At 43.5% G+C, this 16951-nt stretch overlaps 1 protein-coding gene across 1 annotated transcript; it reads left to right on the top strand.

The window, feature by feature from the left end:
• The first annotated feature begins 1600 nt into the window (after positions 1 to 1600).
• On the top strand, positions 1601 to 7905 carry hapstr1b (HUWE1 associated protein modifying stress responses b). The gene is made up of 4 exons (XM_017457497.3): positions 1601 to 1981; positions 3310 to 3390; positions 6312 to 6572; positions 6732 to 7905. Exons 1-4 carry the CDS (start codon positions 1786 to 1788, stop codon positions 6971 to 6973), a joined length of 780 nt encoding a protein of 259 aa, XP_017312986.1. The 5' UTR covers positions 1601 to 1785; the 3' UTR covers positions 6974 to 7905.
• Positions 7906 to 16951: the final 9046 nt, after the last annotated feature.

The raw sequence follows: 16951 nt of genomic DNA, 5'->3' as shown, positions 1-16951 counted from the left end.
GTGAATGGGTGTGTGAGTGTGTACGTGATTGTGCCCTGCGATGGATTGGCACCCTGTCCAGAATGTACCCCGTCCTGTTCCCGATGCTCCCTGGGATGGTCTCCAGGTTCCCTGTGACCCTGAAAAAGAGTAAGCGGTATAGAAAATGGATAGATGGATGATGCAGTAAGTGATGAGGCTTGAACTCTGTAACAGGACTGAAACAGAAGGTACATTTAGACAGCAGATTTTAGGGTCTGAATCAACGTCAGGGTGGTGTGATGAAGCCGAGTTACTGCTACCGTCATTCTGGAGTTGATTATTTTCCAATAACTGTACATTCTCTGGAACTAACTCGTTTCACGGATGTGCTGTTATAGAAAAATAAACAACACCTTCTGACCAACAGTGGTGTGGTATACTGTATGTACAGAATCAATGACTAATTGTGTTAGCATAGAAACTCAGAAGTGGTCTGCGAGACATTGATTGGTCAGATGTTGGTGTAAAGTCAAGGGTAGCATTTAGTGGTGTTGTTTGTGAGCTGTTTAGACGGATGGATTAATCTCCCTTCCTGTCAGTGAAAATCAGAAGTTGGGGAAGTTGGGGTTTTAGCTCCCTCAGCTGGTGGGTGAAAATATTACTCTGTATTACAGCACTTAAGGTGTGTGTAAGTGTGTGTAAGTGTGTGATGGCTTGATATCCCATGCAGATTGCAGAGTGCTATGTGACAGAAGCAGGTACACGTTCTGTAACTACTATACAGTGCTGTGAAAAAGTATTTGCCCCATCTTGTTCTCTTCTGTTTTTGAGTATATGTCAAATTAAAACAAAATTTAAGATAAAACAAGGGCAACCTGAGTAAACACACAATACCGTTTTTAAACGATAATGTTATTTATTGAAGCAAAAAACGTTATCCAATACCAACTGGGCCTGTGTGAAAATGAGATTTGAAGAAATGATGATGATGAGGAGGAGGAGGAGGAGGAGGAGGAAATGGGTGAATGATTGGTGTTTGACAATATGGATGCACAGATCGATAGTGAAGTATCAGTACTTTCTATTCTAATGTTTCCATTTAAAAATCAATCCTAACATAACATTGATGTTTGTTTTGCTATCCTTGTGAGGACCTTCCATTGATGTAATTAGTCATTATGCAAATAATTAATGCTACGCTACACCTAAGTCTAGCTCTGACCTCAATCTCATTAACCATAATGAACCATTTTGGCTCATATATATATCAATTGAAGAAAAAAAAAGCTCATTGGTATCGTCCAACATTACAACATTAGTAGGTGTGGCTTGAATAGCTGCATATGTTGCTTGTTTTCATCAGCCATTATTTAGCCCCGCCCACACCCGACTGTTGGCGAATGAGCGTCGAATCTGGGCCAAGTAGGCGGGATTCAGATTGCGACTTGTTTTCATGGATGACGTTACTAAGCCACGCCTGCATCATAATGTTGGCGAATGAGAGTCCATAACGTTCATAAAGCCGGGGCTTAGAGGTTGTTTGGTTTATTAAATCACGCCCGTATTCGAGTATTAGCGAATCAGAGTCAGTTGAGACACAATAAGGCGGGACAAGTGTAACTTGTTTTCATGAGCGTTCGTCTCGCCTCCGCGTCGCCGTTTTGTTTTGTCAACCGGTGGACTTCATGCGCCATGCAGTCGCGGGTTTGAAGGGAAAGAAAAAGCTAACAGCTGTGGATAAGGCCGCGGCGGGATTCAGGAATTCAGTTCGGGATAAATATTCACATATTAGCTGGCGAATAAAACAATAGTCGGTTTATAATTATGGAGCAGAAGAAGGAGGAGGGCGAAGCGGAGATCCAGGAGCACGGACCCGAGCACTGGTTCTCCAAATGGGAGCGGCAGTGCCTGGCTGAGGCCGAGCAGGACGAGCCGAGCGAGGAGGAACCAGAGCAGAGCCGGCAGAAGCTGTGGCATCTCTTCCAAAACTCAGCCACGGCGGTCGCGCAGCTTTATAAAGGTTCGCGTGCTAATAAATGTCCAAGAACGAGCCGGGCTCGAGCATCCAGCGATGCTAAGCTAGCCTAGATACAGCTTAGCTTGCTAGATAAACAAAGGGCATCAGGCTCGGGTAGCTTCCCTGGGTAACTTCCCGAAACACCGCCAGACAAAGCTGCTTGAGGACTGTCAATGAACCAGACATTCTGCTCAGATCTCTTAGAGGAGTCCTAACGAAAGATTCCCCCATCTATCCACACTGAAGGTCGCTTGCTAGTCAGTAAAGCCCTACCCTGTAACGTTATCTTATGGCAGCTAGCTTTTATGCTAATACCGTCACCGATAAGGCAGCCCGATTATGGATAAACTCTCAGCTGGTACGCTTTTCCCTTTTAACCCGCCGAGTTTGTTTTGTTTAGAATGTCGCTTTTGATAGTTACACAAACGAGACATTTAATGCTTTTTTTTGTTTGTTTTTTTGACGCCTATCATTTGGTGAAACAAAATGGCGAAGTCCTGGGAGGAGTTCCTCTGGGTGAAAATAACTTGAGAGAATTTATAGCCGAATGCAGCTCTGTTTTCACGCCGCCTTCTCCTTATTCAGAGCCCGAACACGCACATTTGTGTACTTTTGGTTGTATTAAAAAAAATCCTAAAAACAGAAATCCTCCTTGTGTCAAAAAGCCTTGGGTTAAAAAAAAAAATATGCAAAGAAACAAAATGGCGAAGGAAAGGTTTATAGGCAGCCAGCTGAGTTATTACGATTTGAGAGATTTTTGGTCAGTCCAGTTTATTTGGTCTTTGTGTTTATTTTTTCCTTTGGGAATAAATGTTCTAGTTTATAGGATTATTATTGTCCTCGTAACTAACTGTTTATTCGTCCGCGTGAACTTGTTTTGGCTCGCTGTCCTGCTTACACGAAATCTGATCAAAACTAAACTCCTGCACTCAACAAAATGGCGCCGTCCTCCTAGATGTCAGATTTAATCCTTAAAGTTTTATTATTATTTCCTGATAAACGTGTACACCTCACTCTAAGAGCGTTTACCGTGGACAGTGTGAACTTTTTTGTTCGGTTTTGAGAGCATTTCCTTCGAGCCTTTGTGTGTGTCAGGACATCTAGCCTGGCCGTGTCCCTAACGGCTCTCTGCTCCTTACACGACTGCACTACACTATAATGACACGCGCGCACTATCTAGTGCACTAGGTGTCCAGTTAGGGGGATATTTGGGATGTAGCCGGCTGCTGTCTCACATTTTTAATCATTAATAGACGGAGGAAATGACGACACGTGGTGTTTCTGTGGAAATATAAAGAACTTCCTGTCCTTTTTCTTTTTATTTCTTACAGATCGAGTGTGTCAGCAACAGGGGCTTTCTCTCTGGGTCCCTTTCCAAAATGCTGCTACTGCCGTCACCAACCTTTATAGAGGTACGTTTGGTCGAGGGAAAAAAACCCCCAATGTAAGAACTGGACGGGGAAAGTGTCAGCCATGGTGTGTGTGTGTGTGTGTGTGTGAAGCTGTGTACGAATTACGAACCGCACATCGTAAAAAAATTAGCGTTCTTTGGCTAGGCTTGGGGTTCAGAAAGTTCTGTGAGAGTCCGAGTTTATTTTTATTCAGATCTGGTGACGTACTCCGCCTCTATGCGCTGTCTCTCTCGCAAAAAGGAGACCTCAGTAACACGGACAGACGAGCCAATCGGCGTACGAATCCGTTTTGAACTAACTGACTGTTTGGAAGCCCCGCCCCCTTCCCACTATCTTGCACAACCAATGCTGAGTTCATAAAAGTTAAAGAAAACGCCTCCCTCAAAGTTAAATCCATAAAGGTGTGGTTCACACACACGGCGATTTTATCGCTGTTCTGTGAAGTTGCAGGAATGTAGGCGTTCCTACTACCGGTTGCCATAGTAACGTGGCTGGAGCTGCTTCTGCTTGCGAGCACAAGAGGCTATGGATCACGCGCGCTTTACCGATGTTCATTCCCAATGGACGTCGCTGCACCGCGTCGCTCCAGATTTGCACAAAGCAAAACTTTTCTCAACTTTCAAAGTCGTTGGACACGCCCACATCACAGCTCTCTTCGAAAAAGAGCCGTCTCCGGTCGCGGCGAGTCGCTGTATGCGTGGACGCACCTTTGAGAGGAATATATACATCAGTCATCAGTTAGCTGGCTAGCTTGTTGCTGACCGAACACGAACTTCTTCTGCCGGATGTGCCAAAGCCGAAAACGTCGTAAATATGACCCACTTGCGAGCCGAGTCGCACGCAGCATAATCTCTCGACTCGAAAGAAGTGCCGATGAGCGGAAGCTCAAGCACACAAAGCACCTGGCCGGTCCCTCCGGGGTTTTGCGATGGCAAAAAATAACCGAGGAAACGCCGCAACATTCGGAGGAGTTCCGCGAATTTGTGTCGAAACGCGTCACATGACGTCATCGCGACGCGCATTCAGCCAAAGCCCTCTTCCGTTCACGTGTGTCGAACACGAGTATCGCTAAAGGTCTGATTACTTCACTTTTTAGGTAAGAAGAACGTTTGCGTTCGAGAAGATGTGTTCTGGTATTCCAGATCGCCCCGATCAAGGACGTGGTCATTTTCTTTAATCGCTAGAACGACGTCGCCGCGTAATCGGATTCGGAGAACGGACAGTCCGTTCTAGAACTCGGACAAGATCTCGTAAGACGCGACACAGTTTAAAACCCGATCACGGTGTGATGGTGCAAAGAAACTCGTTTCTTCCGGCGTAGTCAAGGTCCGCGTGAAAGACGTGCTGTTGTGAGATCCGGTACGGTTATTTTAAAAGACGTCACCGACGTCTGTGACGAGGGGATCCGTTCGGCGTTTCGCTCCTGAACTGAACTCGTGGGCGTAACTTTCACGAGGTTTGAATTTTAACCGTCGCCTCGGCGCTCGCTGCGAAGGTCAGAGTTCAGGCTGAAACCCGACATATACGTTATCGTTTCCATAGTAACCGCTCTCTCACAGGGATGTGCAGTAAACGACTTATAATAAAAAAGTGCCATTTTCTATGTGGAGATGTTTAAGATTTATGGAAGGAGTCTCCAGTGTCAGAAATATTCCGGACAGAGTTTACACCTTTTGCGGTAAAAAAACAACAAAACAACGGCGGAAAGTTTGTAGCTGTGATGACGTGCTGTATCTCTGCCTTGTTGATTACTTTCCTATAAAAGCATGTCTCCAAGCTCCTGTACATTTCTCCAAATACATGAGCGTTAATATCCTCCCCGCTGGTGACGGACCGAGTGTTTATCGGACACCGCGGAGACGTCCGTCTGGCCAGGTCCTGTTGATTAATATCCCGGGGTGCGTGTCTGACTGGAACGGACTTGGTCTGGTACGTCGGAGAGATCAGACAGCGCGAGAGAACACGGACGCACTTCGTGTCTTTGTTTAAAGCTTTGGTTAACGCTCTGTAGTGACGGAGGGGGAGAAGACCCGCATCGTGAGATGGAGCTGTGCCGAACAAAACGATGCACAGCACAGATGAGTCCAGTGAGCACGCCCGAGTCGCTCGAGCGTATCTGCTTCACGCGTTTATGGAGAAGTTTCTCTTTCCCGGCGTATCAGCAAGTGGCGAGTGAATTTTTAGTCTGAGAGACGAGCGAAGCTTTTTGACTCCTTTTGATTGGTGGAGTCGATTCACCAATCCCAGACGTCGAAATCCGAGAGGAGTCGAGCCCCGGAGTCGATTCCACACCTCGAGCGACCGAACGAATAACTTTAGCCGCCGTTCTGCTTTACGATCGACCAGCAGAGTTTTATCTGGAAAAGAAGAGGAGGAAACCGCTCCAAGCGAGTGCGTCCGAGAGCGGCGGTCGGAATCATACATGAGAATGTCGCGCTACTCGCGTAGATTTCTACAGCTTTCCAGCACTGCCGCGATACAAAACCATCGATGGTACAGCGCATGTCCAGCGCTTTCCTGAAGCGCTTTCTTCCGACGTTCACGCGATACCACGAAGAATACGTTTGAAAACCCTCTACACTCTCCGTTTTCCTAAAAACGTCTTCCGGAAATATCTCCCGTCTGTACGAAAAAGGCGGTCATAAAACGTCGGTAGGCGGTGATTGCGAGAGCTGCGTCGTATCGAGAGGTAGGAAAAAGTGAAATGTGGAAAAAACCACCACCACGAAATAACCCCCCCACCCACACACACACACAACCGCAGACGTGTATTCACACGCATTGGAGGACATTTTTGGAAAGCATCGACTCGAAACCCGGGGGGAAAAAATCATCTGTAAATAGTTTAGCAGTTTAGCAATTTGTTGTTTGTTTTAAAAATAAAGACGACAACGATGACTTCATTTTTTTATCCTGTGCAGAGAGCGTGGAAGCGCACCAGCGCAGCTACGAGTTAGGTATTCAGATCGGCCACCAGCGGCGCAACAAAGACGTGCTCGCCTGGGTGAAGAAGAGGAGGCGGACCATCCGGCGCGAGGACCTCATCAGCTTCCTGTGTGGCAAAGCCCCACCCCCACGGAGCTCCCGGGCTCCTCCCAGAATCGCCATGGGGCCGTCCTCAGAGACGAGCTCGTCTGCCGAGACAGACCTGCAGCCGTTCAGGGAGGCGATCGCTCTGCACGGTAGGTTTCTGCCAAACTGAACACGTTTTCACACCTGCGTACGCTGCAGGACCCTGTTACTCGGTGTAACTGATTTTATATATATATAAATATATATATCTCCTGTGTGTGTGTGTGTGTGTGTGTGTGTGTGTGTGTGTGTGTGCGTGCATGTTCCAGGCCTGAGCGGTGCCATGGCGAGTATAAGCATGCGCTCCGGAGCACCGGGGTCGCCCACACACCTGAGCGCCGGTTCCACCCCCGGGCGCCGTAGGAACGGTCTCCACGACGTCGACCTGAACACCTTCATTGCCGAGGAGATGGCGCTCCACCTGGACAACGGCGCCCGCAAGCGGAGCTCCGCCCAGTGCGGTGACGTCATCACAGACTCGCCCACCCACAAACGCAATAGGATGATCTGAGCCGCCTCGATTCGACACGAAGGAAAAGAAAAGATTACGAGAAATGAAACGAACTAAAAAGCCACTTGTCAAGTCATCCTCCCATCTTTACTCCGAACGGGAAAACCTCGCGGCGGTCCGGCGCTTTCCTCCAGTCGATCGAAAGAACCGAGCGGGGGCGGAGCTCAGCGCAAAGTGCCCTTCCATGCGATTACGTCTACACGCGCGCACACACACACCTTTTAAGTCACTTTTTTTGTTTGCGTCGAATGTCTGAGCGTGTACAATGAGACTCTTAGAGTGCGGGAGAAATTGTGTGTGTGTGTGTGAAGTGGTGTGAGTGATGTTATGAATGTAAGAGTGTGTTTTTGGTCTGGAGAGAGTGTGGTGTTGTGAATATGTATGGGGTGTGTGTGTGTGTGTGTGTGTGTGTGTGTGTGTGTGTGATGCCTGCCTCCTCCAAACAGCGCCTGTCACTGCCCCAGCTCAGCTACCACACTGCGGCTTAAAGACAAACAAGTGTTTTGTTTTTTTTTTATTATTATTATTATTATTATTATTGTTATTTTAATTTTAAATATTATTTACGATGTTATTTGTATTTTATTTTATTTCTCGCCTTCCGATTTATTTTATTTTGCTGCTCAAGAAGCAGGCACAAGTGCTCCAAAAGCAGTACTTAACTCTGTTGAGCGTGACCCCCAATCACTTTTATTTTTTAATTATTTTAAAGAAAAATTTCTTTGACTGTGAAGTTGTCATCCTTCTCATGAGTTCATTCTGTAATCCTCCTCTTCCTCCTCAGCACATCTCCAGTGTAACATTGTGTAAATAACAGTAGGTGCTGACATAGACTTGTGGTACATATTGTAAAAAAGAGCTGTGCAGAGACCATTGAATTGTTAATGTACAATAATGATTCTTGCATTAAAGAAATGAAGCTTTTAACTAAACCCTGCTTTCTGTGCTTTCACATCAAACCCGAAGGACCGCGGGAGATTTACTGATCACTCGCACTGGGTTGCTTTTTATTTCATGCTGACATCTGTGTGTCCTCATGCTGGGAAAGCGTTGGCGCAGCTCGCCCGTCGCTGGAGAATGTTGACCTCGTTAAAGCGGCGCTGAAGCGGACCGTCGCTCCGGCTGTAACGTAAATCATGTTTGTATTAATGCACTCGTTCTAATATACGACCGTGTCTGTAGCTCGTTCACAGAGGATGCTCTGCAACATGAAGGGACGACTGTTTATAGCTACAATAAAGGAGTGAGCAAATGGCTGTTTTATATCTACTACATTGTGTGAAAGTGAGCGAATAACTGTATAGCTACTATAACGTGTGCGAACGACCGTTTATGGATACCATGACGTGAGGACGTGAGCGAATGAATGTTTATAGCTACTATAACGTGTGTGAATGTTTATAAATACTATAACGTGAGGACGTGAGCGAATGTTTATAGATGCTATAACGTGTGGACGTGAGTGAATGACTGTTTATAAATGCTATAACGTGAGTGAATGACTGTTTATAGATGCTATAACGTGAGGACGTGAGCGAATGACTGTTTATAGATGCTATAACGTGAGGACGTGAGCGAATGACTGTTTATAAATGCTATAACGTGAGTGAATGACTGTTTATAGATACTATAACGTGGAGACGTGAGCGAATGACTGTTTATAGATGCTATAACGTGTGGACGTGAGCGAATGACTGTTTATAGATACTATAACGTGAGGACGTGAGCGAATGACTGTTTATAGATACTAGAACGTGAGGACGTGAGCGAATGACTGTTTATAGATGCTATAACGTGTGGACGTGAGCGAATGACTGTTTATAGATACTATAACGTGAGGACGTGAGCGAATGACTGTTTATAGATACTAGAACGTGAGGACGTGAGCGAATGACTGTTTATAGATGCTATAACGTGAGGACGTGTGTGAATGACTGTTTATAGATACTAGAACGTGAGGACGTGAGCGAATGACTGTTTATAGATGCTATAACGTGAGGACGTGAGCGAATGACTGTTTATAGATACTATAACGTGAGCGAATGACTGTTTATAGATACTATAACGTGAGGACGTGAGCGAATGACTGTTTATAGATACTATAACGTGAGGACGTGTGTGAATGACTGTTTATAGATACTAGAACGTGAGGACATGAGCGAATGACTGTTTATAGATGCTATAACGTGAGGACGTGAGCGAATGACTGTTTATAGATACTATAACGTGAGGACGTGTGTGAATGACTGTTTATAGATACTAGAACGTGAGGACATGAGCGAATGACTGTTTATAGATGCTATAACGTGAGGACGTGAGCGAATGACTGTTTATAGATACTATAACGTGAGGACGTGTGTGAATGACTGTTTATAGATACTAGAACGTGAGGACATGAGCGAATGACTGTTTATAGATGCTATAACGTGAGGACGTGAGCGAATGACTGTTTATAGATACTATAACGTGAGGACGTGAGCGAATGACTGTTTATAGATACTATAACGTGAGGACGTGTGTGAATGACTGTTTATAGATACTAGAACGTGAGGACATGAGCGAATGACTGTTTATAGATGCTATAACGTGAGGACGTGAGCGAATTCGTGAGGACGTGAGTGAATGACTGTTTATAGATGCTATAACGTGAGGACGTGAGCGAATGACTGTTTATAGATGCTATAACGTGGAGACGTGAGCGAATGACTGTTTATAGATGCTATAACGTGGAGACGTGAGTGAATGACTGTTTATAGATATCATAACGTGAAGACGTGAGCGAATGACTGTTTATAGATGCTATAACGTGAGGACGTGAGCAAATGACTGTTTATAGATACTATAACGTGAGCGAATGACTGTTTATAGATACTATAACGTGGAGACGTGAGTGAATGACTGTTTATAGATGCTATAACGTGAGGACGTGAGCAAATGACTGTTTATAGATACTATAACGTGAGCGAATGACTGTTTATAGATGCTATAACGTGAGGACGTGAGCGAATGACTGTTTATAGATGCTATAACGTGAAGACGTGTGTGAATGACTGTTTATAGATACTATAACGTGGAGACGTGAGTGAATGACTGTTTATAGATATCATAACGTGAAGACGTGAGCGAATGACTGTTTATAGATACTATAACGTGAAGACGTGAGCGAATGACTGTTTATAGATACTATAACGTGAGGACGTGAGCGAATGACTGTTTATAGATGCTATAACGTGAGGACGTGAGCGAATGACTGTTTATAGATGCTATAACGTGAGGACGTGAGCGAATGACTGTTTATAGATGCTATAACGTGAGCGAATGACTGTTTATAAATGCTATAACGTGAGGACGTGAGCGAATGACTGTTTATAAATGCTATAACGTGAGGACGTGAGCGAATGACTGTTTATAGATACTATAACGTGAAGACGTGAGCGAATGACTGTTTATAGATGCTATTACGTGAGGACGTGAGCGAATGACTGTTTATAGATGCTATAACGTGAAGACGTGAGCGAATGACTGTTTATAGATGCTATAACGTGAAGACGTGAGCGAATGACTGTTTATAGATACTATAACGTGAGGACGTGAGCGAATGACTGTTTATAGATGCTATTACGTGAGGACGTGAGCGAATGACTGTTTATAGATGCTATAACGTGAAGACGTGAGCGAATGACTGTTTATAGATGCTATAACGTGAAGACGTGAGCGAATGACTGTTTATAGATGCTATAACGTGAAGACGTGAGCGAATGACTGTTTATAGATACTATAACGTGAGGACGTGAGCGAATGACTGTTTATAGATACTATAACGTGAAGACGTGAGCGAATGACTGTTTATAGATGCTATAACGTGAAGACGTGAGCGAATGACTGTTTATAGATGCTATAACGTGAGGACGTGAGCGAATGACTGTTTATAGATACTATAACGTGAGGACGTGAGCGAATGACTGTTTATAGATACTATAACGTGAAGACGTGAGCGAATGACTGTTTATAGATACTATAACGTGAAGACGTGAGCGAATGACTGTTTATAGATGCTATTACGTGAGGACGTGAGCGAATGACTGTTTATAGATGCTATAACGTGAAGACGTGAGCGAATGACTGTTTATAGATGCTATAACGTGAAGACGTGAGCGAATGACTGTTTATAGATGCTATAACGTGAAGACGTGAGCGAATGACTGTTTATAGATGCTATAACGTGAAGACGTGAGCGAATGACTGTTTATAGATACTATAACGTGAGGACGTGAGCGAATGACTGTTTATAGATGCTATTACGTGAGGACGTGAGCGAATGACTGTTTATAGATGCTATAACATGAGGACGTGAGCGAATGACTGTTTATAGATACTATAACGTGAAGACGTGAGCGAATGACTGTTTATAGATGCTATAACGTGAAGACGTGAGCGAATGACTGTTTATAGATGCTATAACGTGAGGACGTGAGCGAATGACTGTTTATAGATGCTATAACATGAGGACGTGAGCGAATGACTGTTTATAGATACTATAACGTGAAGACGTGAGCGAATGACTGTTTATAGATACTATAACGTGAAGACGTGAGCGAATGACTGTTTATAGATGCTATTACGTGAAGACGTGAGCAAATGACTGTTTATAGATACTATAACGTGGTGACGTGAGTGAATGACTGTTTATAGATACTAGAACGTGAGGACGTGAGCAAATGACTTTATAGATGCTATAACGTGAGCGAATGACTGTTTATAGATGCTATAACGTGAGGACGTGAGCGAATGACTGTTTATAGATACTAGAACGTGAGGACATGAGCGAATGACTGTTTATAGATGCTATAACGTGAGGACGTGAGCGAATTCGTGAGGACGTGAGTGAATGACTGTTTATAGATGCTATAACGTGAGGACGTGAGCAAATGACTTTATAGATACTATAACGTGAGCGAATGACTGTTTATAGATGCTATAACGTGAGGACGTGAGCAAATGACTGTTTATAGATACTATAACGTGAGCGAATGACTGTTTATAGATGCTATAACGTGGAGACGTGAGCGAATGACTGTTTATAGATACTATAACGTGGAGACGTGAGTGAATGACTGTTTATAGATGCTATAACGTGAGGACGTGAGCAAATGACTGTTTATAGATACTATAACGTGAGCGAATGACTGTTTATAGATGCTATAACGTGAGGACGTGAGCGAATGACTGTTTATAGATGCTATAACGTGAGGACGTGTGTGAATGACTGTTTATAGATACTATAACGTGGAGACGTGAGTGAATGACTGTTTATAGATATCATAACGTGAAGACGTGAGCGAATGACTGTTTATAGATACTATAACGTGAGGACGTGAGCGAATGACTGTTTATAGATACTAGAACGTGAGGACGTGAGCGAATGACTGTTTATAGATGCTATAACGTGAGGACGTGAGCGAATGACTGTTTATAGATGCTATAATGTGAGCGAATGACTGTTTATAAATGCTATAACGTGAGGACGTGAGCGAATGACTGTTTATAGATACTATAACGTGAGGACGTGAGCGAATGACTGTTTATAGATGCTATTACGTGAGGACGTGAGCGAATGACTGTTTATAGATGCTATAACGTGAAGACGTGAGCGAATGACTGTTTATAGATGCTATAACGTGAAGACGTGAGCGAATGACTGTTTATAGATACTATAACGTGAGGACGTGAGCGAATGACTGTTTATAGATGCTATTACGTGAGGACGTGAGCGAATGACTGTTTATAGATGCTATAACGTGAAGACGTGAGCGAATGACTGTTTATAGATGCTATAACGTGAAGACGTGAGCGAATGACTGTTTATAGATGCTATAACGTGAAGACGTGAGCGAATGACTGTTTATAGATACTATAACGTGAGGACGTGAGCGAATGACTGTTTATAGATGCTATAACGTGAGGACGTGAGTGAATGACTGTTTATAGATACTAGAACGTGAGGACGTGAGCGAATGACTGTTTATAGATGCTATAACGTGAAGACGTGAGCGAATGACTGTTTATAGATGCTATAACGTGAAGACGTGAGCGAATGACTGTTTATAGATGCTATAACGTGAAGACGTGAGCGAATGACTGTTTATAGATGCTATAACGTGAAGACGTGAGCGAATGACTGTTTATAGATACTATAACGTGAGGACGTGAGCGAATGACTGTTTATAGATGCTATAACATGAGGACGTGAGCGAATGACTGTTTATAGATACTATAACGTGAAGACGTGAGCGAATGACTGTTTATAGATACTATAACGTGAAGACGTGAGCGAATGACTGTTTATAGATACTATAACGTGAAGACGTGAGCGAATGACTGTTTATAGATACTATAACGTGAAGACGTGAGCGAATGACTGTTTATAGATGCTATTACGTGAGGACGTGAGCGAATGACTGTTTATAGATGCTATAACGTGAAGACGTGAGCGAATGACTGTTTATAGATGCTATAACGTGAAGACGTGAGCGAATGACTGTTTATAGATGCTATAACGTGAAGACGTGAGCGAATGACTGTTTATAGATGCTATAACGTGAAGACGTGAGCGAATGACTGTTTATAGATACTATAACGTGAGGACGTGAGCGAATGACTGTTTATAGATGCTATAACATGAGGACGTGAGCGAATGACTGTTTATAGATACTATAACGTGAAGACGTGAGCGAATGACTGTTTATAGATACTATAACGTGAAGACGTGAGCGAATGACTGTTTATAGATGCTATTACGTGAAGACGTGAGCAAATGACTGTTTATAGATACTATAACGTGGTGACGTGAGTGAATGACTGTTTATAGATACTAGAACGTGAGGACGTGAGCAAATGACTTTATAGATGCTATAACGTGAGTGAATGACTGTTTATAGATACTAGAACGTGAGGACGTGAGCGAATGACTGTTTATAGATGCTATAACGTGAGGACGTGTGTGAATGACTGTTTATAGATGCTATAACGTGAGGACGTGAGCGAATGACTGTTTATAGATGCTATAACGTGAGGACGTGAGCGAATGACTGTTTATAAATGCTATAACGTGAAGACGTGAGCGAATGACTGTTTATAGATGCTATAACGTGAGTGATAACGTTTATTTAAACTCTAAATACACAAAAAGTGTGACATGTTTGTTATTATTAACGTACGGATTTTAATTGTAGGCAAATTGTTGTGAAACGCTTCCGGATGTTACCTGGCTCTTGTTAGGGATTAAAGCTCACAGAACTGCAAACTGAAACGAAACGGAGAGAAACCAAATTCTGAATTTGTTACATCAGTAAGAATGGTTTATTGTTGAAATGTGGATTTTTGTGGGTTGGGTATATCTCGGGGTCACTTTAACACCGCACGGCCTCTCGTTTAATCACCGCGCTGTCTGAAAGGTTCAAACGACGTGAAGCTGCGTTTTGAAAAGTTTGCTTACGGGTCGACTTCCATTGAAAAGTTTCATGGACAATTACATGGACTATAAAACCTTCAGCTTATCATCAATTAACATCACTTATTTCCGTGATTCACTCAGTTAAATATAACTAATCAGATCGCAGCAGCTGGAGGAGATAACGGGGGAAATGGGACTATAAGGGGGTGTTCTGAATACTAATGAAGACTGCTGCGTCCTCCTACAGCCTCCACTCAAGCTTTATGCAGGAATGAAATACTTCATATTTGATCTGTTGGTATGATATTTATATATTTTCATCATGTAGCAGAATGGCGTTGAGTGACGCTCGATTTCTCCGCCCACAATTTCTTTTTCCGTCTCCTCTTACACCACAGCGATTTGCAAAGATTTGTATATTTATTAGAGAACGATATATCATACTTTTATCCATTTAGTGTTGCGGGACATCCTCGAAACAAGTTAGTTCCTGTTCACGCACGCGCGTGATTTGGAGCGCAGCATGGTGGTGGTAGTATGGCGCTGTGTAGATGCTCAGCAGGAGCCAGGAATCTGCTCAGGGCTGAGGGGAAAATGGATGGCAAGGCAACGCAACACTACAGGAAGATTGCTCAGCCTTTACCCAGGAAGTGTGTACAGGATACTCAGAAAAATATCGATTTGTTAGGGGTTAGAATCGTAGGAAGCGCGTCCGTGCGGTGTTACTTACACGTTCATGATCAGGGGGAAAATCCTGGCGCTGATCCAAACATGTTTATTGTATATTTTAAGATTATTTGAAGAATACAAATTAGTAACCAGAAGAATTAGACTTGGCGGTGGTTCTTCTTCTTCTTATTATTATTATTATTATTATTTGAGGTTAGTTATTATGGAATAAGGAAGTGTTTTTTTTTATTGAATTAATTCCTCTTTTCCTGAGACCAATTTATTCCAAAGTTCAATTCCCCTCCTTAAGGAACTGCAGCTGAAGGATTTATTTATGGCAAGCAGAAGTTTCAATTAAAGTTTAAATCAAAGGGTGCCCTGGGTATAACTGGTTTGCAGCTAACTCTCAATCTCACGCTCAGTGAATGCTAATGGATGCTACGAGTCTACGAACCGAAATCCACGCGTTTCATTCCATATCCTTCATTATACAACACATCCGAATGCAAGAACTCGTATACGGAGTGTCTGCCTTGGCCATGTGGCTGGAAGGAATTCTCGCATGACGCATATTTTGTGCGAGTTTCTGGAACAAGTCGCTGTTCTTGATCTCCAGGGAAGACGCCGCATGTTAATGTGGATCTCCAAGAGCTTTCTTTGAATTTATTTATTCATTTATTTTTTAATTATCCAGCTTTTCCAGAGGAGAAAATGAATGTCTTCAATGGTACAACGGACTCCTTTGGAAGGAGTCTCCAGTGTCAGACAGAGAGTTCGCACATCCTTGAACTGAACGTGCCGACACCTCTGGGGGACGTGGGATATTAATATGTAGGGTTCGTATAAAAGAAAAAGCGTTTAGTTTAGTGTAGGCCACGCCCACTTCACGCTTAGATCTGAATCCAGGTGTCAGATATTTGGAGTTCACGTCGTTTATCTTTACACCGTTAGGACGCGGGGGCTTATTAATTGAAGATTTTCTTCAGAAACACATTGTTAATTGCTGAACACTTGTCAGAATGAGAGGAACCGGGCGCTGCTGAAGTTCTTGGACGGACGCTGAGGAATTTTTTGGACAGGGAAATAAGTCTGGGTAAAATAAATTTCTCAACAGCTTGCGCTGATCAACCGTTGAAGACGATCCAAAAGCATGGCAGCGCACCGAGCAGAACCGTTCCACAGACTGAGTCATTTTCTATTCCAGCTTGCTCTGCTTCTTTCTTTCTTTCTTTATTTCAGTCGCATTGACTGCATTTCGTTTAAGACTGTTAATGCTTTACTGCTTTTGGATTCGCACCAACACGCCGTTTCCTCTATTAACCTTTTCTCTGCTAACGAGCGTAGCTGCCTGAAAATAAATGAGAGTCGATAGTTCTCAGGAGAGCGCCGTTATTTGTTTCTACCCGGGTTAGAGATGTGCGAGCGTACCGAGATTCTTCCCTCGCGTACGAGTGCACTTTAATCGTCTAAATAAATACGCCGATGAAAGTCGGAGCTTTCAGAAAACTAGCCGTTAGATTAGCTGGCGACGAAACAGCTTTGTTCTTAATCCCTGACCGTAGCAAGCTTTTCGATCCAAGCTAGCGGGATGCTAACTGCTGAAAGCTAGAGTACAGTAGCTGTTACGATGCAAATACGAAAGCGTACGCGAGAGCGGATAGACTACAGCGACGGGATCGAGGTCTCATTCACGCCGTCACGTGCGTTATAGATGAAATTTGTCACGGATTTTGATCCTTTGAGGTAAAAGTATGACGTAAACTTGAAAGAAAACGTACGTACCAAGTAGCAAAATAATACTCAATGATGTACTTTTTCACTAACGTGTCTCTGATAGCCGATTGTTGACGTTCTTA

The sequence above is a fragment of the Ictalurus punctatus genome, chromosome 26, assembly GCF_001660625.3.
Source record: "Ictalurus punctatus breed USDA103 chromosome 26, Coco_2.0, whole genome shotgun sequence".
Lineage (NCBI taxonomy): Eukaryota > Metazoa > Chordata > Actinopteri > Siluriformes > Ictaluridae > Ictalurus > Ictalurus punctatus.
This window is presented reverse-complemented; position numbering and strand designations above follow the sequence as displayed.

Excerpts from the sequence above, each read along its gene's own strand:
- hapstr1b (XM_017457497.3), top strand. The coding sequence starts at position 1,786 with ATGGAGCAGAAGAAGGAGGAGGGCGAAGCGGAGATCCAGGAGCACGGA. Across the intron at positions 1,982-3,309 it reads GGTCGCGCAGCTTTATAAAG|ATCGAGTGTGTCAGCAACAG; the intron begins GTTCGCGTGCTA and ends TATTTCTTACAG. Across the intron at positions 3,391-6,311 it reads CGTCACCAACCTTTATAGAG|AGAGCGTGGAAGCGCACCAG; the intron begins GTACGTTTGGTC and ends TATCCTGTGCAG.